Source organism: Moschus berezovskii, chromosome 7, assembly GCF_049115385.1.
Source record: "Moschus berezovskii isolate FMDL1 chromosome 7, NW_MosBer_1.0, whole genome shotgun sequence".
In the NCBI taxonomy this organism is placed as follows: domain Eukaryota; kingdom Metazoa; phylum Chordata; class Mammalia; order Artiodactyla; family Moschidae; genus Moschus; species Moschus berezovskii.
The window spans coordinates 119442012-119466244 of record NC_142466.1 but is presented as its reverse complement, the minus strand read 5'-3'; the positions used below and the strand labels follow the sequence as shown (position 1 = coordinate 119466244).

The 24233-nt window shown below is 55.1% G+C and overlaps 1 protein-coding gene across 1 annotated transcript in view; it reads left to right on the top strand.

The window, feature by feature from the left end:
- TPO (thyroid peroxidase) overlaps positions 1 to 23984 on the top strand; it is a 30902-nt gene extending 6918 nt beyond the window's left edge. The window contains exons 4-16 of the mRNA XM_055427970.2: positions 908 to 1040; positions 6313 to 6442; positions 8047 to 8253; positions 9535 to 10041; positions 11049 to 11301; positions 11821 to 11991; positions 12753 to 12990; positions 13528 to 13736; positions 14204 to 14374; positions 19028 to 19159; positions 19734 to 19833; positions 22998 to 23130; positions 23946 to 23984. Coding sequence (XP_055283945.1) covers positions 908 to 1040; positions 6313 to 6442; positions 8047 to 8253; positions 9535 to 10041; positions 11049 to 11301; positions 11821 to 11991; positions 12753 to 12990; positions 13528 to 13736; positions 14204 to 14374; positions 19028 to 19159; positions 19734 to 19833; positions 22998 to 23130; positions 23946 to 23984 — 2423 coding nt within the window. The remainder of the gene's footprint in view (positions 1 to 907; positions 1041 to 6312; positions 6443 to 8046; positions 8254 to 9534; positions 10042 to 11048; positions 11302 to 11820; positions 11992 to 12752; positions 12991 to 13527; positions 13737 to 14203; positions 14375 to 19027; positions 19160 to 19733; positions 19834 to 22997; positions 23131 to 23945) is intronic.
- The last annotated feature ends 249 nt before the right edge of the window (positions 23985 to 24233 follow it).

Genomic DNA, 24233 nt, shown 5'->3' with positions numbered 1-24233 from the left:
TGTATTAATGCAGCTGCAGTCATGGCCCTTCTCGTGGGCCTCGTTTGTTAAACTCCCGTGTGAGCTTGAGCATCTCCTGGTATGATGCATTTTTGCCCGTTTTGTTCAGGAATGCCTATTTCTCCATCAGCTGAACAAAATCGTGGCCTAAGCTTTATTCAGCTGTCCACAGAGTCATTCCATAGAGGTTGTACAGTGAACATTAATAATTAAGAAGGTATTTTGTTTCTCCTCCCTTTGAAATCGGGATGTATGCCTTCCGGTGTTTTGTTAGTGAATATCTCATTTCGTTGGTATCTGGTCAGTTTTACGGCATTGTCTTTGAAGATTTATACGAACCATCTTGGAGAAACGATTTCTTCAACTAAGAGTCCTTGCTTGTATTTGTCACAAATGGCAACAGAATTGGCAAAAACCCAGAATAGACCATTTTCTGGGGGCCCTAAAACTAAAAAGATTTATAAGAAGGACCCAACATCATCAACATGAAGGGAAAAGGAGGGTTTTGTAGAGGGACACGTGAGCATCGTTAGGAAGCATCTGAGGCAGGGTTGGGGGCTGATCAAGGCCATGCGGTCACTGCCTTCTGGGGCTGGGGTGGCGGCAAACCAGGGGTTCTACAGCCCGGCTCCCAGTGCTCATCTCTGGGGCCAGAACACTCAGAATTGCTTTTCTAAAAGATCACAAAGCAAAGAAAAAAATTTAAACCCCACATTCCTAGCAGTGAGGACACTCAAGAAGGGTAAATGAGAAGGGTTGATTTCAAGGAGAAGGACGGGCTTCCCTCCAAGAGGGACAAAGTCTCCATGTGAATCCTGCCAGCAGGGGTGGGGACAAGGTGAGGATATTCCCTGGGCAGGCAGGCTGTCTTCGCAGCAGAGGGCTGACGCCCAGGGCCTTCCCTCAGATGCTCTCTCGGAGGCGCTGCTGAGCACGATCGCGAACCTGTCCGGATGCCTGCCGCACATGCTGCCACCCAGATGTCCGGACACCTGCCTGGCCAACAAGTACAGGCTCATCACGGGCGCCTGCAACAACAGGTACTTCCCGGGGTCGTCTCACCTGCAAATTGGATTTGAACGTGGCAGATGCCATCAGGAGGGACGGTCCCTGGATCATCTGAGATTTTGTTAACGCGCGTACTGACTCTACACAGTGACAAGAAGCGGCCCAGCCTCTCCCTTACATACACGTCCCCAGCACTCCTGTGTGTGTCTTTCACAAGACACAGGTCTCAAAGGCCTTCAGCTCCCCACAGACAGGAACCACTTTCACCAGGATGTTAGCTTTAAAACTCCCCGGCTTCCCTGGGGCCACCCCAGTTCTCTTCCGCCTCTTCCTCTGCATGTCTGCCGTCCACACTCAGCCCGCTCCGTCTGGAGGTCAGTCAGTTGAGGCAGCGCCCAGGTGTCCCAGGTGACCCCTCCACCTCCCGGTCCCTGCACCGTGAGCCCCACGGCCCGGTTCCGGGGAGACTGTACCCACAGACGGGTGTGGAGCCGTGGACGGCAGGACCAGGCCCTAATCTCCTCTGCCCAGGGCTGCACTCTGCTGTCACCCCAACCCCGACGAGGGGGCGGCCCAGCCTCCCTGCTGGTGGGCTCGAGTGGACACAGCATCCAGGGAAACGAGGGTGAGGGCCAGCCTCTCCTTCCGTGGTGCCAACTGCATCTTGCGTCCCAGTGTTTACAGTGACCAGATCCAAAGGACCAACAGGAAAGTCACGCTTCCTTTTCTGCCCAAATCATAAAACACCTGCCCAGAGATCTGGAGTGACAGTACCTTGAAGCCGGGTTTGCTGTCTTATAAATAAGCCACTGGGGCCACTAGGCTGAGGGTCAGCCCTGAGGTCACTGGTTCTCTGCAGGCTCAGACCCGCCCTCTCTAAACCAAAGTATTATCACATCCAGTTCTTATCAGAAGAGCCTCAGAGACTGTCAGGCCCCTGGTGCCCGGCAGAGAGGAGCTGGTGCTCAGACAGCTCTTGGCGGGCAGGGGACACTTGTCTCCCTGTGAAACTCCCCTCCAGAGACGTCTCCCCCCACTGCTTGTCAGCTCTGCGATCATTCCCAGTGAGGTCACTAATGCAAAGCTACTAAAGGAGCCACGTGCTGGGGACTGGGTTATCCCGCCCCAGCCAAGCAGCTTCCAAGAGCGGGGCCAGGAGCCTGGAGGGGGCCCGACTCGGGGCCACGAGGCCCCCCCACGGTGCCCCAGGTCCTGCCCAGAAGGCTGGGTTCTGAGCCCAGAGTGAGACAGTCACGAAGACCAGGGGCCCTCCCAGGAGTTGCTGAAACCCAACAGTCAGTCAGCAAAAACCCCGTCGCCTGAGCAGTTAGGTTAACACTTGCGTGATTCTTGAGTGAAAGAGCAGCATTTTAAGGGATTTCAATAAAGAGCAGCCGCTGTAGCCAATCAGAACACCGCGTGAAGGCTGACTCACTGCAGCTGATGAAACTCCGTCCTAAAGTGAGCCCCTCGAGTGGTGCTGGAGAACAGCGGAGGGTTGATGCTAGAATTCATGCCCATCCCATCCTTCAGATGTGCAGAAGGGAGCGTCACCACCTTCTGCTGCTCGTCACGCCCGAGAGCTGGGCTGGGTGGGAGTCACGGGAGAAAGGAAGCACCTTGTTTCCAGGGTCAGGAGCCACGGGTGGCCCTGCCTCAAACAGACGCTTAGAGACAGTCCTCAGCGCACGGCTCCTCTACCTCTCAGGCAGGACACCAAATAAGTCACATTCACGTAGGAATGATGGACGGGTGTTATAGTCCATTGGTAATAAGTTAGTGTCAAAACCACTAATTTTTTAAATAATTTATTTTAATTGGAGACTGATTGCAATATTGCAGTGGTTTTGCCATACATTGACATGAATCAGCCATGGGTGTCCATGTGTCCCCATCCTGAACCCCCCCTCCCACCTCCCTCCCCATCCCATCCCTCAGGGTCATCCCAGTTCACTGGCCCTGAGCACCGTGTCTCATGCATGGAACCTGGACTGTTGATCTATTTCACATACGGTAATGTTTCAACGGTATTCTCTCAAATCATCCCACCCTCTCCCTCTCCCACAGAGTTCAAAAGTCTGTTCTTTATATATCTGTGTCTCTTTTACAGTCTTGCATATAGGGTCATCATTACCATCTTTCTAAATTCCATGTATGTGTGTGTGTTAATATACTGTATTGGTGATTTTCTTTCTGGCTTACTTCACTCTGTATGATAGGCTCCAGTTTCATCCACCTCATTAAAACGGATTCAAATACATTCTTTTTAATGGCTGAGTAGTAGTCCATTGTGTGTATATACCACAGCTTTCTTATCCATTCATCTGTTGATGGACATCTAGGTTGCTTCCATGTCCTGGCTATTGTAAACAGTGCTGTGATGAACACTGGGGTACACGTGCCTCTTTCAATTCTGAAAGCCACTGATTTTTCAATATTTATATTTACAAATACTTTAAAAGCTTTAAAAACCCTCAGCAGGTTGCCCCAGTTCTTGAAGCCTTCACTGCCTAGATGTTCTAAGTGCCTGCACATCAGATGCAGGGAAGAAGCTGGGAAACCTAGATCCTGGTCTTCTCTGACTCAGACGACTTTGCCACATAACCTCAGAAAGCCCAGCACAGCTGTCACCTGTTCACCTGCAAACTCCAGCCTCGCTCCTGTCTTTCTGGAAAACTCTGTAACCACCAAACACTCCAATGGCTATTACTGCCATAGGGCTGTGTTGATAAAGACCAGGGGACCTTGGATACCACAACTTTGAACAAAAGAATCCATTTTTACAGAACAGAGCAAATTTTTCTCTAACAGAAAACTTCCATATTTTTCTTTTCTCTTTGAACAAACATTTCCATTCTAATTTGATTTTTTTCCTACATCTAGGATACTTTATGATTAAAAGGATTTTATTTTCTCCTTTTACTTAGTCCTTTACTTTTACATATGTTCTTTAGGTATCTTATCCTTATATTTTGTAAATGTTTATATTCGTGTGTTTATTTTACATATTTACATATTTGATCACATATATATAGATTTACTATTCATGTCTGATTTGCTCAAGGACTAGTTACCAACCATTCGTCTCTCATTTTCTTGTTGTGAGAAACATTTCTGGGACATTCTGATTCTTCAGCTCAGTTCAGTTCAGTTGCTCGGTCGTGTCAGACTCTTTGCAAACCAATGGACTGCAGCACGCCAGGCCTCCCTGTCCATCGCCAACTCCTGAAGTTTACCCAAACTCATGTTCATTAAGTTGGTGATGCCATCCAACCATCTCATCCTCTGTCGTCCCCTTCTCCTCCTGCTTTCAATCTTTCCCAGCATCAGGGTCTTTTCAAATGAGTCAGTTCTTTGCATCAGGTGGCCAAAGTATTGGAGTTTCAGCTTCAGCATCAGTCCTTCCAATGAATATTCAGGACTGATTTCCTTTAGGATGGACTGGTTGATCTCCTTACAGTCCAAGGGATTCTCAAGAGTTTTCTCCAACACCACACTTCAAAAGCATCAATTCTTCGGCACTCAGCTTTCTTTATAGTCCAACTCTCACATCCATACATGACTACTGGGAAAACCATAGCTTTCACTAGATGGACCTTTGTTGGCAAAGTTATGTCTCTGCTTTTTAATATGATGTCTAGGTTGGTCATAGCTTTTCTTCCAAGGAGCAAGCATCTTTTAATTTCGTGGTTGCAATCAGCATCTGCAGTGATTTTGGAGCCCAGAAAAATAAAGTCTGACACTGTTTCCACTGTTTCCCCATCTATTTTCCATGAAGTGATGGGACCAGATGCCATGGTCTTAGTTTTCTGAATGTTGAGCTTCAAGCCAACCTTTTCACTCTCCTCTTTCACTTTCATCAAGAAGCTCTTTAGTTCTTCTTCACTTTCTGCCATAAGGGTGGTGTCATCTGCATATCTGAGGTTACTGATATTTCTCCTGGCAATCTTGATTCCAGCTTGTGCTTCATCCAGCCTGGCATTTCACATGATGTACTCTGCATAGAAGTTAAACATGCAGGGTGACAATATACACACTTGACATGCTCCTTTCCCGATTTGGAACCAGTCTGTTGTTCCATATCCAGTTCTGTTGCTTCTTGACCTGCATACAGATTTCTCAGGAGGCAGGTCAGGTGGTCTGGTATTCCCAGCCCTTTTAAGAACTTTCCAGTTTGTTGTGATCCACCCAGTCAAAGGCTTTAGGGTAGTCAATAAAGCAGATGTTTTTCTGGAACTCGCTTGATTTTTCGATGATCCAGTGGGTGTTGGCAGTTTGATCTCTGGTTCCTCTGCCTTTTCTAAATTTAGCTTGAACATCTGGAAGTTCACAGTTCACGTACTGTAGAAGGCTGGCTTGGAGAACTTTGAGCATGACTTTGCTACTGTGTGAGATGAGTGCAATTGTGCGGTAGTTTGAGCATTCTTTGGCATTGCCTTTCTTTGGGATTGGAATGAAAACTGACCTTTTCCAGTTTGATTGATTCTTATCAATTGATTCTTATTAATACCTTAATATTAATATTGATTCTTATTAATACTTTTTACCTTGAGACACCTTCATGACACAAAGTCAGACTCAAAGTCATTTGTAACATCAAAATGACAGCAGGCAGAACTCTGCCTCATCAGGAACTTTATGTTTTTGTCAGTAAATCTTGACCAGTAGAACGAAACTGCAGATCCGTCTGTTTAAGGAAAATATTCCCATTTTCCTCTTTGGCTGAGTCCATCTCACTGTCTGATCCGCCAACCAAGTGACACTTGGTCTCTCTCAGAAAAGGCCTGACTCACTTTTGATTCAAATAAATGGATGAATGCAGCCATCCCACTTCTGAATAGAGAACACTTCAGGCAGTTCCAGCGACCTCACTTTCTAGCAGAAACTCTGTCCTCCAAGTAAACACGGGCGACGGGAGAGGGCGGGTGCCCTGAGAAGCAGGACGGGCGCGCCTGTGCGGGGAGCCCCGGGCGGCGGTGCCCGTGGCGCGTCCCGCGTTCCCTGAAGAGACGCGGCCTCGCAGGGGAGCGGAAGCGGAAGCGGGCGCCGGCGCGTGGGCGCGCAGCACGCGGCGCGCGGGTGCTGGGCGGGCGCACGTGCGGCCGGGGAGGCAGTTCTCGCGAGACCACGGCGCCGCGCGGCCCCCGAGCGTCTCCGCGCCGCGCGGGCCTCGCCGGTCCCCCCGGGAGCAGCTGCACCGCATGCCTTCCCCAGAGACCGGTACGCCAGGTCACCGCCCCGGCCCGTCGCTGCCTCCCGCCGCCTCCTGGGCTCCACCACAGCTCCGGCCTTCTGTCTCCACAGAGCCCACCCCCGCTGGGGAGCCTCCAACACAGCGCTGGCCAGATGGCTGCCCCCCGCCTACGAGGACGGCGTCAGTGAGCCCCGAGGCTGGAACCCCCGCCTCCTGTACAACGGCTTTCCCCTGCCCCCGGTCAGTGCTGCCCGAACAGGGCTGCATGGAGTCCCAGAACTTGGCAGCCTCCCCTCCCCTGGGGGGACCCAGCCTCTGATGAGGCCTTGCCCTGCAGGGCCGGCCCCTGCGGGTGCCCCTGTTGGGGTGGCGGGGCTGGGTACTTACCTTCTAGCCCAGGAACTCTGGCTCTGTTTAGCCAGAGAGCGGACCAACGCAGAGTCAAGTTACAAGTAGATGGAAAACAAGCCACGCTCAAAGATGCTTATAATTGATGAATTCACTCATTTACGCAAAGATGGCAATTTCTACCTACTCCCAGAGGCAAATCATTGGTCAAACTCATACCTCATCTGCTGATCCCTTGGGTCCAAAAATGGGTCACCGGTCCCCAGTCTGACTGGTTGCTTCGATGAATAAAACAGCGGGTGGTCTCCACATTCCTTGGCTCATGGAATGAGCGAGGCTGCACCTCTGTGCCTTTGCTCCAAAGTCGCATCTCCTGTGAGTCAGGGAAGGGTCTCCGGTTTTAAGGACCCATGTGGTTAGATCAGATCCCCCTGGAATCTAGGCTCACCCCCATCTCCAGTTACCAAACCTGCTAAGTCCCTTTAGCCATGTGATGTTGCCATGGGCTCCAGGGGTGCAGGCGTGGACATCTCTGGGGGCCATCACCCTGCTACCAGTCCACCCTCTGACCCCAGAAATGTCAGACCCAATCCATGTGCAACCCCCCCACCCCATCCAAGGCCCCCATAAACTCAGCCATCACAGATCAACTCAGAATCCCATCTGATCTAACTCTCACCGTTTTCAGCGTCCCAAGTCTCATCCTTTGAGTAATCAGAATCAGGGCTGGGAAAGCTCTGGGTGCGAGCCCTCCTGGGGCAAATCCTCCCTCCTTTGGGGCCAGTGAAACCAGAAAGCAAGTCTGCCCCAAAGTGCAGTAGTGGGACAAGCATAGGACTGCAGGTGTACACGTGCGGGGTCACAAACACAGAAGTGGAAAAAAGAAGCCACTGCCACCAAACAGGTCTGAGCTCAGGCCCGCAAGCTCCACGGGCTTCAATGCCGGGGAGCACCCCTCTCCCTCACCCCCCGGGCACCACCCGGGCACCAGGCACCCCCTCTCAGCCATGGACTATCTGGAGCTAATCTTTGGAGGATTCAGTCTAATCTCCACACCACTCCCGGAAGATGAACATTTTGTATTTATTTACAAAAGAAGAAACTAGTTCAGTTCGGTTCAGTTCGGTCACTCAGTCGTGTCCATCTCTTTGTGACCCCATGGACTGCAGCACGCCAGGCCTCCCTGTCCATCACCAACTCCCAGGGTTTATCTCATGTCCGTTGAGTCAGTGATGCCATCCAACCATCTCATCCTCTGTCGTCCCCTTCTCCTCCCACATTCTTGGCCCCAAATCAGCACAGAGAGGTTAATCTCGAGGAGGACAGTCGGGGGGGTCCCCAGGGACCCCATCTTCCCCCAGGAGCTCCAGGGCCCTAAGCACGGCACGGAGCCCCTGAACGCAGGCTCACTCCTTGGCCCCTCACTGCCAGGTGCCAGCTTCCCCACGCCCGCGGGCAGGTGGCTACTGCACGTGACGGCCAGTCTGCCCCTCCAGGTCCGGGAGGTGACCAGACGCGTCATACACGCCTCCAATGAGGCTGTGACGCACGACAACCAGTACTCTGACCTCCTGACGGCGTGGGGCCAGTACATCGACCATGATGTCGCCTTCACGCCACAGAGCACGGGCCCCGCTGCCCCCGGGGCGGGGGCCGACTGCCAGCTCACCTGTGAGTCCCGAAGCCCATGCTTTCCCATACAGGTAGGATTTCCGAAGGTCCCTCACTTTATTATGAAACTAACAGATACCACTTTAAAATGTCAGACACGGGTCACTCTTGGTCCTGTTCCCAGGGCGGGGGTGTTAACAGCTGTGATGAATTTCCTGTCTTTTCTGCCAGAAACTATCTCCACATGTATGGGTATGAAATTGTGTGTGAATGGGCATTTCCTGGTGGTCCAGGGGCTAGAGTGCCAGTTCAGCCCCTGGTGGGGGGACTGAGACCCCACAGGGCCAAACAAAAGTTGAAATTATCAGTCCACGGGGTCACAAAGAGTCGGACACGACTGGGCACGCACACACACCTTTCGTCCATCTCTTGTGTCCTACTGCGTGCGTAATGTGAACGCGGCCTGAGCCGCTTACTAATAAACCTGATACATGGCTCCACGTCATCAAATGGACAGAAACTGGGCTGTTAAACGACCCTCATTACTCAACTGTGTTCAAATTACAACTTATTTAACCAGTTCCCTTACTGGTGAGCATTGGGGTTGGTTGGTTCCAGCTTTGTCGCTATTGTCAGCTGTCACATGTAGTGAAGCAGAGAACAGCTCTGCCCTGAATCCTGGGCGCACCTGCCTTCCTAACAGACCCCTGGGATTCAACCGCTAACTTTCAGGCAGGAGCTTGGGAGCTTCTGACGGAGCTAGCAGAACGGTTCTCTGTTAATATTCTTCTGGTTTCCCCCCTGCCTGCAAGGAAGGAGATGTACAGTTAGGGTTTTTACTGGACTCCTCCTACAGTGACTTTTCCTAAGAAAGTACCTCCGAGGCTGGCAAGGGACATTTCCTCCCCATGAGCAAAGACTGCGTGGGCTGGGAGGCCTCACTCACACTTACTCCATAACCCTCAGCTGAGCAGCGATTCCCCACGCGGAGCCCTGAGCTAGGCAGGGGACTTGGAGGGACACGGGCCCCACCCAGGAGGAGCTTCCCGGTGGGGGTAGAGGCAAGGAGAGCCAGCATACGGGGCGCCCCCCAAGCCTCACACCCACACCGCTGGAATCCGCAGGGGTGGCCCCCCCAAGCCGGGCAAAACCAGAGGGACGTCTGGGGGAGCGGGCGTCTGCGCAGCTGCGGGTCAGTCCGATCCCCCTGACCTGGGGGAGGGCTGGGCGCAGGAGAGCGCCCGGGCAGGCAGAGAAAGGAGGTGCTGTCGGTCTGGGCAGCCCGAGCGCCTAGCGCCTCTGGGGAGGGACCCAGGATGCGCGCTAACCCGACTCCCGCTCCCCCGGCGCTAACCCGACTCTTGCTCCCCCAGCTCCCCGCAAACGCCGCGGGCCCCGCCTGTCTGCCCTTTTACCGCTCCACGGCCGCCTGCGGCACCGGGACCCAAGGCGCCTTGTTCGGCAACCTGTCTTCCGCCAACCCGCGCCAGCAGATGAACGGGCTGACCTCGTTCCTGGACGCGTCCACCGTGTACGGCAGCTCGGCGGCCTCGGAGCGGCGGCTGCGGAACTGGACCAGCGCCGAGGGGCTGCTGCGCGTCAACGCGCGCCACCGGGACGCGGGCCGCGCCTTCCTGCCCTTCGCGCCGCCGTCCGCGCCCCCTGCTTGCGCGCCCCAGCCAGGCGCGCCCGGAGCCCGCGCACCCTGCTTCCTGGCCGGCGACGGCCGCGCCAGCGAGGTCCCCGCCCTGGCGGCCCTGCACACGCTGTGGCTGCGGGAGCACAACCGCCTGGCCACCGCGCTCAAGGCCCTCAACGCGCACTGGAGCGCGGACACCGCCTACCAGGAGGCGCGCAAAGTGGTGGGCGCTCTGCACCAGGTGCGCGTGGGGGCCTTGTGAGCGCCGCGCCTGGGTGCGCGCGGGGCTGCGCGGGCCCCTGGGGCGAGATTTACACCCCCCTCACTTCTGAAACACTAGGCCCCTGGCACCCCAGTGGAAGCTCCGCCTCCCTGGGGAGGACAATTATCCCTCTGGCGGTGATCGTTCCACAGGAGACCGCAGCCGCCGCAGCCATAATAACGCACGGCCCACCCGTGCGCCCCAGATGCCAAGACCATTCTAAGTGATTCGGGGGGATTAGCTCATTTAATCCTCATGGCAGCCCTTTGAGAGGGATCCCCCAGTTACAGTGATTTATTTCGGAGACAATGGAGAAAATCAAAAGGGAAAGCAATCTGTATGAAATTTGCAAATTAGCAAAAAGATTGATTATGATACTTTAAACCTCAAATCAGAGGATACTGGATGGAGTGTCAAGTTGGCCATTCTCAGCTGAGTGATGTTGGAAAAATTACTTGCACCGGTCAGACACCATTACTGAGTCCACTGGTCTCACGGGGCTGATGGAGGGTCTTGTTTTACGTCGGTGGTCTCAGCTCTCGGGTCTCTGATGTGGCCACTCCTGCAGCAGACCCTCGACGGCAGCCCTTTAACCCCTGTGTTACAAAGGAGGAAGGTGGGTCTCCTTCAGGTCCACACGGTGACCTCAAGGTGGGATGGGCCTGCTTCTTGTCCACCTTTGGTTCCCGGTAGTCCAGGCACTGAGGGGTCAGAACAGAGGCCACTGAGCCCTGCTGGGCCAGGCCTGGCCTGGAGGGCGTCTGGGGCTATCTCTGACCCAACTCCACAAAGGCCGAGAACTCGGGAATTTATTTGGAACAGATAGTGTTCCTGTCTCCTGTTCCCCTGCCAGGTGGCATGCCCCTCAAAGACAACCCTGGGGGTGCGGCGGCCCCCAGGCTTATGCAGGAAGAAGCCCCTCCCCGTGGCCCAGGCTGGGACCCAGTGTCTGGACCGGGCTCCCATCAGCTCTCCTTTGTCCGCAGATCATCACGCTGCGCGATTACATCCCCAGAATCCTGGGCCCTGAGGCCTTTGGGCTGCACGTGGGCCCCTACAGGGGCTATGACCCCAGCGTGGACCCCACCGTATCCAACGTGTTCTCCACAGCCGCCTTCCGCTTCGGCCATGCCACCATCCACCCACTGGTGCAGCGGCTGGACGCCCGCTTCCAGGAGCTCCTGGGGCCCCTGCCTTTGAGGGATGCCTTCTTCCGGCCCTGGCGGCTCCTTGAGGAAGGTGGGCACCCCCAGCCCACCCTCAAGAAGAGGAGCCAGGTGGCATCCTGCCTGCTGGTTGGATGCGCTTGAGAAAATCAGCACAGCCAAAGCGTTTTTTAAATGGCAAACATGGTTCATCAGACTCTCTCCCGGGTTCTGAGTTTCCAGAATTCCCAGGCAGGGCCCTGGGCGCCCTCGGCCGTCTAGGCTTCGTTCACTGGTCTGCACTTTAGACTCAGCGAGTGCTTCCTTCTGCTGTCATGTTTCTGTGGCTCAGAAACAAACACAAACACCCTGCCCCTGAGCCGCCATTTGGTCCCTTCTGATGCACATGGTGGTCGGGCTGTTGGGGTCCGGACAGGGGACTCCACCACCAGGCAGCACCCTAAGGGCCGGAGACCTGGGGATCCCTGCGGGGGGATGGAGTTCCTGAGCCCATGAGAGACGTTTGTTCAGAAGCAGCCGAGTTTGCCGTCGAGGCCTGGTTCTGTGTCCCGGACTCACCCGAGGGTGCACCTTTCTTCTCTGCCACCTCCAGGCGGCGTGGACCCTGTCATACGGGGTCTGCTGGCAAAACCGGCCAAGCTGCAGGTACAGGACCAGCTGCTGAACGAGGAGCTGACGGAGAGGCTCTTTGTCCTGTCGGACGCGGGGACCCTGGACCTGGCGTCCATCAACCTGCAGCGGGGCCGGGACCACGGCCTGCCAGGTGGGCCTCCATGGGCAGCGAGCCGAACCTGCGGCTTTGCCCACATCTAGGAAGCGGCTTGTAAGGCACATTAGTCGTGAGACTGAAGGCCGTTCAGCTTTTCCCAGACCCTGGAGCAGCCGATGTCCTGAGTCCCCACCCGGGGAAGGGGCCCAGGTGTCCAGCAGGAGTGAGTCGGGGAATTGAGGCTGTTTCCCGGACACACAGCAGCACGTCGGGTCCCAGGATGCAGTGTCCACCTCCCCCCGATCCTCTCTGACTGTCTCGGGGCCAGTGGGCACTACCCCACTGCCTCCAGACTGTCGCTGGTCCAGTCTCCTGGTCGCTGGGGAGAGTGAGGACCCTCTTGTCAGACCTAGACTCTGTGATAAAGACACAACAGTGCTTTATCTCTCCTTTGTCCAGGGAGGGAGACAGGTGGGGAGACAGTCTGCCAGGCGTCCCTGATGCGGGCAGGGATGCCCGCTGCCCAGAATGCATGTCCCAGAGCCTGTCCCAGCCGTGGCGCCGGGCTGAGGCTGAGCCCTCCTGGGGGAACCGCCCAGGCCAGCAGCGAGCAGCAGGGCAGGACTCCCCGCTGGTCTGTGGCCAGGCTCCGAAAGCCCCTGCCTCCCGGGCTGGAACGTTCCGGTGCAAGGTTTGCCGGGTGTGGGGCCTCCAGGCGCCGCTGTGACCTGGACCCTGTGACCACAGCCCCAGCTAGCAGGCGGGCGGTGGGTGTCCGCATCCCCGGGACAGGCAGCTTTGGCTGTCTCCCCCAGGGTACAATGAGTGGCGGCAGTTCTGTGGCTTGTCCAGGCTGGAGACCCGGGCTGACCTGCGCGCGGCCACCGCCAATGGGAGTGTGGCCGACAGAATCCTGGACCTGTACGGGCACCCCGACAACATTGACGTTTGGCTGGGTGGCCTGGTGGAGAGCTTCCTCCCGGGGGCACGGACCGGTCCGCTCTTCGCCTGCCTCGTGGGAAAGCAGATGAAGGCCCTGAGGGATGGCGACCGGTAGGGGCCCCAACCAGCTCACTCTGAGGGGCCAGGGCGGGCGGTGCAGAGGGCTCCCCTCCCAGGGAGGGGTTTCATGCAAGGGGAGAAGGGAGCGCTCTGGGGCTTAGGTCCGGTTCGGGGCTCTAATGGCGATGCGGCATCTGGCGAGGAAGGGAGCCTGTTTGCAGCACTGGAATTGCCCTGCGATCCTTCCGTCGGGCTGGAGGAGGGCCCCGGGCTGGTCCTGCAGGGTAGGCCCTCCTGAGGCTGCAGGCCCTCTTGAGGCTGGAGGCCCTCCTGAGGCTGCAGGCCCTCCTGAGTTGAGGCTGGAGGCCCTCCTGAGGCTGGAGCCCCTTCTGAGGCTGGAGCCCCTCCGCATCACTGTCACTGCCAGGTGGGGGCAGCCCTGCCCCCAAGACCCCGGACAGCCCAGTGCGGTGCCCTGCGGTGGGTCTCAGGCCACGGCGGGGGCTGTGTGGGCATCGGGGTGGGTAGGCGTGGTCGGCGGGCCTGGCCTGGGCTCTCACAGGAGTGTCCTCATGTGTGTCCCTGCAGGTTCTGGTGGGAGCATCGGGCAGTGTTCACGGAGGCCCAGCGGCGTGAGCTGGGCCAGCACTCGCTGTCCCGCGTCATCTGCGACAACACGGGCCTCACCCGCGTGCCCCGCGATGCCTTCCGGGTGGGGCAGTGGCCCCAGGACTTCGAATCATGTGACCACATCCCGGGCATGGACCTGCGCGCCTGGCGGGAGGCCCCTCCTCCAGGTACTGGAATGAGCTTCTCTTCAAGGGTCAAGGTCAGGGTCTGGGGACAGGAGCCCTGTGTCTCAGAGGGGAGGGGAGGCTTGGTCTGGGGGCGTCCTCCTGCTCAGCTGCCCCCTCGGCCACAGCCTGTGCGTGCCCAGGAACCGCTGCGACTCCCAGGCTCAGGAGGGTGGTCAGATGGCTGAGACCCGTCCCCCGCCATGCGCGGTGTGGACTGTGGTTGCCTTTGATTAATGGGGTTCCGGGGGATGGGCGGGAAGCTGGGCAAGGCTGATAGGAGGGGAGGAGTTAGAGGCCAGACCAGGCCAGGGGGTGGCGGGAGGGCCAGAGCTGGGCAGCCCGGAGGTGCGTCCTGCCCGGAGGGAGGAGACTGGGGACCTGACCCTCCGGGAGGCTGGGGGTGCAACCCCAGAGGAGGGACCTGAAGGTTGCCGCTCTGACTGTGGTCTCCGGCCGACCTCGCCCAGACGACCCCTGTGGCTTCCCGGACGCAGTGGAGAACGGGGGCTTCCTGCTCTGCGACGAGTCTGGGCAGCGGATGCTGGTGTTCTCCTGTCATCACGGATTCCGGCTCCAAGGACCGGAGCAGGTCACCTGCACCCAACGTGGCTGGGACTCCCGGCCCCCGGTCTGTCGAGGTCAGTGGCTCAACGGGTGTGTCTCTGCAAGACTCGACCCCAAAGTCTGCATTTTTCAAATTAGGAATAACTTGTATAATATTATAATGTAACATAATATGCTGTTCATACTGTTCATGGGGTTCTCAAGGCAGGAATACTGAAGTGGTTTGCCATTCCCTTCTCTAGTGGGCCATGTTTTGTCAGACCTCTCTACCAAGACCTGTCCGTCTTGGGTGGCCCTACACGGCATGGCTCATACTTTCATTGAATTAGACAAAACTGCGGTCCATGTGATTAGATTGGTTAGTTTTCTGTGATCGTGCCTTTCAATCTGTCTGCCCTCTGATGGAGAAGGATAAGAGGCTAATGGAAGCTTCCTGATGGGATAGACAGGTCGGTAGATGCCCAATATGCTACTGGAGGTCAGTGGAGAAATAACTCCAGAAAGAATGAAGAGATGAAGCCAAAGCAAAAACAACACCCAGTCGTGAATGTGACTCGTGACAGAAGCAAGGTCCGGTGCATAGGAGCGTGGGATGTTGGGTCCATGGATCAGGCAAATTGGAAGTGGTCAAACAGGAGATGGCAAGAGTGAACGTCGACATTCTAGGAATCAGCGAACTAAGATGGACTGGAATGGGTGAATTTAACTCAGATGACCATTATATCTACTACTGTGGGCAGGAATCCCTTAGAAGAAATGCAGTAGCCATCATGGTCAACAAAAGAGTCCAAAATGCAGTACTTGGATGCAATCTCAAAAACAACAGAATGATCTCTGTTTGTTTCCAAGGCAAACCATTCAATATCACGATAATCCAAGTCTATGACCTGACCAGTAATGCTGAAGAAGCTGAAGTTGAATGGTTCTATGAAGACCTTACAGGACCTTCTAGAATTAACACCCCCAAAAGATGTCCTTTTCATTATAGGGGACTGGAATGCAAAAGTAGGAAGTCAAGAAACACCTGGAGTAACAGGCAAATTTGGCCTTGGAGCACGGAATGAAGCAGGGCAAAGGCTAATAGAGTTTTGCCAAGAGAACGCACTGGTCATAGCAAACACCCTCTTCCAACAACACAAGAGAAGATTCTACACATGGACATCACCAGATGGTCAACACTGAAATCAGATTGATTATATTCTTTGCAGCCAAAGATGGAGAAGCTGTATACAGTTAGCGAAAACAAGACCAGGAGCTGACTGTGGCTCAGATCATGAACTCCTTATTGCCAAATTCAGACTTAAATTGAAGAAAGTAGGGAAAATCACTAGACCATTCAGATATGACCTAAATCAAATCCCTTATGATTATACACTGGAAGTGAGAAATAGATTTAAGGGACTAGATCTGATAGATAGAGTGCCTGATGATCTATGGCTGGAGGTTTGTGACATTGTACAGGAGACAGGGACCAAGACCATCCCCAAGAAAAACAAATGCAAAAAATCAAAATGGCTGTCTGAGGAGGCCTTACAAATAGCTGTGACAAGAAAAGAAGCGAAAAGCAAAAGAGAAAAGGAAAGATATACCCATTTGAATGCAGAGTTCCAAAGAATAGCAAGGAGAGATAAGAAAGCCTTCCTCAGTGATCAATGCAAAGAAATAGAGGAAAACAACAGAATAGGAAAGACTAGAGATCTCTTCAAGAAAATTAGAGATACCAAGGGAACATTTCATGCAAAGATGGGCTCAATAAAGGACAGAAATGATATGGGCCTAACAGAAGCAGAAGATATTAAGAAGAAGTGGCAAGAATACACAGAAGAATTGTACAAAAAAGATCTTCACGACCAAGATAATCACGATGGTGTTATCACTCACTTAGAGCTAGACATCTTAGAATGTGAAGTCACGTGGGCCTTAGGAAGCATTACTACAAACAAAGCTAGTGGAGGTGATGGAATTCCAGTTGAGCTATTTCAAATCCTGAAAGATGATGCTGTGAAAGTGCTGCACTCAATATGCCAGCAAATTTGGAAAACTCAGCAGTGGCCACAGGACTGGAAAAGGTCAGTTTTCATTCCAATCCCAAAGAAAGGCAATGCCAAAGAATGCTCAAACTACCGCACAATTGCACTCATCTCACACACTAGTAAAGTCATGCTCAAAATTCCCCAAGCCAGGCTTCAGCAATACATGAACTGTGAACTTCCAGATGTTCAAGCTGGTTTTGGAAAAGGCAGAGGAACCAGAGATCAAATTGCCAACATCCACTGGATCATCGAAAAAGCAAGCGAGTTCCAGAAGACATCTATTTCTGCTTTATTGACTATGCCAAAGCCTTTGACTGTGTGGATCACAATAAACTGTGGAAAATTCTGAAAGAGATGGGAATACCAGACCACCTGACCTGCTTCCTGAGAAACCTGTATGCAGGTCAGGAAGCAACAGTTAGCTGGACATGGAACAACAGACTGGTTCCAAATAGGAAAAGGAGTACATCAAGGCTGTATATTGTCACCCTGCTTAGTTAACTTATATGCAGAGTACATCATGAGGAACACTGAGCTGGAAGAAGCACAAGCTGGAATCAAGATTGCTGGGAGAAATATCAATAACCTCAGATATGCAGATGACACCACCCTTATGGCAGACAGTGAAGAGGAACTCAAAAGCCTCTTGATGAAAGTGAAAGAGGAGAGTGAAAAGGTTGGCTTAAAGCTCAACATTCAGACAACTAAGATCATGGCATCTGGTCCTATCACTTCATGGCAGATAGTTGGAGAAACAGTGGCTGACTTTATTTTGGGGGGCTCCAAAATCACTGCAGATGGTGACTGCAGCCCTGAAATAAAAAGACGCTTACTCTTTGAAAGAAAAGTTATGACCAACCTAGACAGCATATTAAAAAGTGGAGACATTACTTTACCAACAAAGGTCCGACTAGTCAAAGCTACGGTTTTTCCAGTAGTCATGTATGGATGTGAGAGTTGGACCGTGAAGAAAGCTGATCGCTGAAGAATTGATGCTTTTGAACTGTGGTGTTGGAGAAGACTCTTGAGAGTCCCTTTGACTGCAAGGAGATCCAATCAATCCATCCTAAAGGAAATCAGTCCTGAACGTTCATTGGAAGAGCTCATGTTGAAGCTGAAACTCCAATACTTTGGCTATCTGATGCGAAGAACTGACTCATTTGAAAAGAGCCTGATGCTGGGAAAGATTGAAGGCAGGAGGAGAAGGGGATGACAGAGAATGAGATGGTTGGATGGCATCACCGACTCAATGGACATTAGTTTGAATAAACTCCGGGAGTTGGAGATGGACAGGGAAGCCTGGCGTTCTGCAGTCCATGGGGTGGCAAAGAGTCAGACATGACTGAGCAACTGAACTGAACAGAATATAAATTATATAATTTGTGTGCATGCATGCATGCTAAGCCACTTCAGTCATGTCTGACCCTTTGCGACCCCATGGACTGTAGCCGCTATCTGAGGTTATTGATATTTCTCCCGGCAATCTTGATTCCAGCTAGTGCTTCTTCTAGCCCAGCATTCCTCATGATGTACTCCGCATATAAGTTAAATAAGCAGGGTGACAATATACAACTTTGACGTACTCCAGGCTCCTCTCTTCCTGGGGATTCTCCAGGCAGGAATGCTGGAGTAGGTTGCCATGCCCTCCTGCAGGGGATCTTCCCAACCCAGGAATCGAACCTGTGTCTCTTTCATCTCCTGCATTGGCAGGAGGGTTCTTTACCACTAGCGCCAGCCCATGATAACTTTTATAATATAACATATAATATTATAATGTGAAATAACTCACATAATATTGTCCAGCAGCTGTACTTCAATTTAGAAAAAGAACTGAAAGGAAACCCCCGATGCACACACACATAAAAGCCACTCACGCAGAAGTGCCTGTGGGCATCATTGCCTTCCAAGGACTGTTTGCCTGGATAAAGGATGCCCTCCCAGGGCGACGTCTGGATGTGTCTGCTGTCACGTTAATTAGCTTTCCATTAACCAGCTCTCCATCACTCCCAGGGTGGTGTGTGGTCATGCAATTTGTGTGTAGGACACGTCGAATCTCTGGACGCCTGCCCCAGCCCAAGTCTCCGGGAATCGGCCCAAATCGAGGGCTAGTTACTTAGACACGGAAGCCTGAGGACTTGGCGTAGTCGTGGGTTCAGGCAGGAGACCGCGGGGGCTGCACACGCTCCCCATTTTGGGGGCTCAGCTCAAGCCCGGGGGGCAGGTCTTGGCTCCCGCTGCACGCCTGGCGTTTCCTCGGTGGTGGAGGCCCAGTGTGGACCGTCGGGCTGGACGGGGCGGGCTGACACGGACGGCGCCAGTGTCTCCCAGGGAGGCCGAGTCTCCACGTCTGAGCAAGGCCCAGTGGCCTGCATGACCTGTGCCTCCAGGCCGTGTCCTAGGGGCCTATCCCAGGCCAACTGGGGGTCACGGGCCTGGTGGCTGCTATAGACGGGGCGGGAGAAGCGGTCAGGCCAGTGGGGCAGAAGGCGGCCACGGGCCGAGCTGAGTCCTGAGGGACTGAGGGGCCCCGGGGGGGTTTCAGGGAGTGTTCTCCTCAAAGGGCAGGAGCCAGGAGGTATGGCCCCGGCCTGGGGTGATGTCCCCCTGCTCCGGCCGAGAGACAGGACTGGGGAGGGGCTGGCCTCCTGGGGAGGGGCGTGGGGGCTGGGCACTGACCTCCCGTCGTGTGTGCAGACATCAATGAGTGTGAGGATGAAGTGGACGCCCCCTGCCACGCGTCCGCGCGGTGCAGGAACACCAAGGGCGGCTTCCAGTGTGAGTGCAGCGACCCCCACGTGCCCGGCGAGGACGGCAGGACCTGCGTGGGTGAGACACAGCCTGTGTGCCAGCCGGGGGGGTCTGTGCCACGCGCGGGTGAGTGCAGGCCATCGTCTGCCCTTGCTTTCCCCACTGCCTTGTCCTCTGACGCTGGGTGGGAGCAGGCCTGCAGGCTTGTGCCTGAGACACAGGAGGCCATGAACCCTGGGGGGCGGTGGAGACCCTGTTGTAGACGCTCAGTCTCAGCCCCCTGAACTGTCTGTGAGGGGGATTCACGCTGTTTGAGACTTGTATGCTGAACAGAGAGGGTCAGCAGCTTGCTCGGGGTCAGACAGCCTCGCAGCTGCAGATCTGGAATCTTGACTTGACTTCCAGCTCCTGCACCAGCTCCTGTTACCAGGGCAAGTCATCTCAGTAAACTCCCGCAGGGGGATCAGAGCTTAGCACAGAGCAGAGCTCCGCTCCAAGAGCAGCAGAGGCGAGCCGGGAATGGATGGCCAGCGGGACAGAGCTTGCTGGGCTCGCAGGGTTGGGGCACCCAGGCCAGGTCTGGGGTCGGGTGGGCAGTCTGGACCCAGTCATCGGCTGGCAGGCTCACCGGCCGGCTCCGCCCTTGTTCCAGACACCGGGAGGCTCCCGCGGGCGTCTGTGGTCTCTCTGGTGCTAGGCGCCATGCTCATCTGCAGTCTGGCCGGCCTCACCTGGACAGTGCTTTGCAGGTGGTAAGTCCCCACTTTGCAGCAGCTCCCCACCTTGGGCCTGGCTGATCTGAAGCTGGTAGAGATTGCCTGCTATCTCCTGATGCCCGACTGTGTCTAGAGCCATCTGTTTCCCGACTTGCCTTCAGCTCCAAACAATGAGGGTGGAGCGACCCTACACAGCAGAGGGCGTCCGCCGTCTGCATGGAGACTCGGTGATCCCAGATCGCTGGTCCAATTAAGCAGTTGTGCTGAACGACTCTCATTAGGAGTGAAGGTTCTTGTTATGAAGGTTTCTCAGAGAAGAGAGATCATTCCTGAATAAAACCTTATTCTTCATTCCTCTCCCTTCCCTCAAGAGCAGATCCCTGAGAAACTGGGAAATTGAAAGGTGAACTTTTATGTTACAAATGGCCGGGTCTGTGTGTTTCTGGGGGTGAGAGCCCAGTGCAGAGTTCCCCTAGGGGGACCCCAGCCCCACCCCCCACCCCCCAGCCTGCTGTGGCCTCCCATCTCCCGGCTCTGCTGCTGGGTGTCCAGTGCCACTTAACAGTGGCAGTCACTGTGGGCAGACTGGCCCAGGGCCCAGGCCCACCGCCCTGACCAGCCTCTGACGCCGGCGGACCTGCAGGTCAGCCTGGGGGCCAGCTCTCCTCTGCTGGCTGCAGGAGTCCTGCTTCTAAGACCTGGGTGCAGCACCCAGCCTGTGTCCACACGTCACGTTGACCCTCTGCTCCCGGGGGCCTGTGCCTCCCTCACATTGGTAGATGACTTACCCTGACTGCAGACCACGAGTCTTAGAGGCGGGTGGTGTCAGGAAACGGCCCTTGTGTTTTCACAATCCCTTAGTCCTGAAAGCTTAGCTATTACCAGTTCTTAAAACCCTTGGATACTGAGAAATCAGTTAAGCAATGAAAATGCAAGCAACCCTAATCAGCTGGCCCTGTAGCCACCTGCTAAACGCGCCCTCTGTGAAGCTGGTGTTACCACAGCATGGCATTCGGGTGCAGTTTTGCGTTTGCAGAGCTCACAGTCAAACGTCAGTCACCTTACTGTTATGAAGAATGCTGTTCCTCCAGCCCCCACGCTCGGGAGAGGCAGCTGTTTTCTTCATTATCAGCAGCGTGGTTGAAATGAGCACCTTCCTGAGGGACTCTGGGAGGGAAGCACCTGCCACACTTGACTGCAGACTCTGGAGCCAACGTGGCTCTTACCTGAGTCACCTGTCAGCCCGTGGTGGGAGGGAGACTGCTGGTGGAGAGCGGAGGGGCAGGAGTTCTTTATGGGGCCACGCGGGCCTCTGCACGAGCCCCCGAGTCCCCGTGGGGCCCTGGACACTCTGCATCCTGGAGCCGTGATGGGGGGAGCCTAACCCACAGCCCCTCCTCCCAGAGGCTCCTCTGACACTGCGGCCCCGATGATTTCAGCCCCGCGGAAGGGAGGGGGCTGATGGGAGAGACAGAGAGACAGACAGGGAGACACCTCTCAGGACACCGCGCAGCTGCTCTGGGGGCCTTGACCTTCATTCCGCGTTGATTCTCCCGCCCCCCCCCCCATTTATTCCTCCCCTATTATTCTGGATCTAAGCCTGTACATTTTGGGTTAATGACTATTAACATCATTATTTCAACCAGAAATATGCCAGCATTGACATGTTTCCACTGAAAGACTGATCCACAATCAACTCCATCAAACCAACTGTCCAATCAGCTTTCTTCATGCAATAAAAATACACCACTGTTTACATTGTTTATCTCATTGAAATTATATTCACCAAGATAAATATTTTTCTGTGTAACTTTGGCACGAAAAGCTTGATTGTGGTCGGTTGTCTGGGCACATCCATCTTGCTGATCAGCCTCCAGTCCTGAGAGCTTCTCTGCCTAGTTACTCCTGCGACCTGAACTTCTCAGGTCAACCCTTCCGGGCTAAATTTCATCCAGATCGCGTGAGTCAGTCATCAGTCTGCCAGCGGGAACAGAGAAGTGTACACCTCAGTTCCTCCCAGGTGCTCTCGTTTCATCGTCTGACCCAAGTTTAATTTCCCAGCCTGAGTCTCAGGGCCTGAGGCGGAAGTCCTGAGTCTGTTTAGGACAAGCCTCATCCTGTGCCTTAGGCAGCTGGCAGCTGCATTTTGCACTGTTTCTACTGGAATGCGATTGTAGTGGGAAAGAAGTGTTAAATCACATGCTTCCCACTTACCCTGAGAAGCTGGGGTGGGGGCCCAGGCGGGGCAGCCTCCCCTGGGCCCAAGGGCTAACCTTCTGTGCACATATCTGCTTCCCCATCCCGCCTCCTCGTTACGGGGAGGTGACCCGCTGGGAGGCTGTCCTCGCCCGCTCTGCCAGCCAGAGCCCAGAGCTGGCCTGAAGGACCATCCCTCACTGTCGCTGTGAGAGCGGCTGCAGACGGCGGAACGTGTCACACAGAGCAGTGCTGGTTTGTTGCTGTCAGTGTTTTGCCATTTATCAGCTTCTCTTTGAGAAACGCATAGAGCTATGCTCTTGTGTTAAGAGGCTGAGGGGAGGCAGTTTCAGCCCAGTTTTCCTGCCCCGCCATCCAGCGAGGGGACCCGGACTCGGGCGTCCTGCCCCACTATCCAGGGAGGCTGGTGTCCCTCGTGGCCCCTGGCCCAGCAGAGCCCATGACTCCGTGTTCCGTGGGTCCCATCTCAATCGCCCTGCCTCCTCCCCTCTGCCCCGCACAGGGCCCCGGGACCCCCTACTTGGGACCCAGCCCCTTCAACACCCGTCCCTCCCCCCACGCCCTCCCCCAGGGTCGCTGGGAGCTGAAGGCTGATGGCCCACCCTGAGTCGGGCATCCTCACCTCTTTGGACGCATTTTTGAAAGTCCCCACTGGCTCAGTGTGAGATTGTGTCTGAGAAGCGGTCCAGTCACCCCCACTTCCACACCGTGACCTCTGCTGTCCTTCCCGCCCTTCACTCGGGGTGGTGCTGGGCTCCCCGAGGCAGAGTCTCCTCAGATGCTCCAGCAGGGCCCAGGCGTCTGCCTCCAGCCGCGCTCCACAGAACTTCCAGTTTTGTTTTCTAAACCAAGATGTTGGCCTGAATCTAAAGCATGGCTCCGTGTTTGATGAGCGAGCTGGTGCCCCTGGGAGTGGCCCTTAGAGGCTGCCCGGAGCAGGCCCCTCTAGGTGACGACCACTGAGAGGGCATGTTTATCCACAGGACACTCGCCGACCCCAAGTCCTCCCTGCCGCCCCTGGAGGGAGAGGGAGAAGGGCCTTCCTGGCTGGGCCGTGGGAAGACCCGGGACGTGCGCGCTCCGCCGCGGGACACTTCCGCAGGGCTTGCAGAGCAGGTGGGTTCACAGCGGGCCTTCCTGAGGTTTGCAACCTCGTGAGTGTCTGTCAAGACCCATGGAGTCATCAGAAGCACTGGGGCTGCGAGCGAGCGCATCAGCCTGGCCCCTCCTGTGTTTCTATCTAACGCCAGCTCCACCCCCCAGGGCACCTTCCCTCTGCCCGGTTCCTTCTACGAACTGCGTTCATGGGAGATAACAATTTGTCAAAGTGTTAACCTACTTGTTAAAAAGTAGAGGCACATTGGAATCAATGACCCGGAGGGAAAGGACTGGAGATACCTTTCATTTGTACGAAAGGCTTCCAGCCCAAGGGTCCCTCTCCGGCAGCAGCGTTCGCTGTCTTTAAGTACCACTTGACGCTGCCTGGAAAGGAGCCAGAAGCTGAAAGAAAGCGTCGACTTTTACAGTGCGCTTCTTAAGAAAAGGAAACAGTTAAAATCAGTGTGAAAAAATCAGTCTAAGCTTGCTTTTCACTACTTTTACCTTATAAGCGTGAATGACCCCAATGGTGTTATATTTAAAAAGTCACTGCTATTCCCCGGGGCCTGCCTGGAACTCAGGGCTAGGTGGTGTTCAGAGCCAAAACCATCCCGTCCTTGGAGGCGGGGTGGAATCAGCCTTGGCACCTGCCTGCAAGCCTGGAACCAAGAATACTGCCCCGTCCCCGTCCGAGCAAGGAGGGGCCGCGAGGCGCCCAAACCAGGCCTTCGTAGCGACCCCGGAGCAGCGCCGCAGTGGGCGCTTCAGCAGCCTCCGGGGGCCGGCGCGTGGCTTCCCGTTGGTCTGAAGCTCAGCAGGGCTTCTCTCCCTAGGGCCCGGCCTGTGGATCCCAAGGCCTCCTCCGCAAGTAGGAACCCCCACCCCTGTGTGGGGCGCGTGTGCCGCTCGCGGGCCAGAGTCAGACAGCGCTGACGGCCACCTGGACCCTCGCACGCCGCCCACTGCCTGATCAGGACACGCTGACCGGGTCCCAGTGAATAAATCCCACCACCTTACGGTCGTCTGGCTCTGTTTGTAAAGCGCAGGGGGCGGCCCCTCCTGGGGCGGGCACGAGGGATTATTTACACATTATACATACATGTTTGTAAGCGCACCGGACG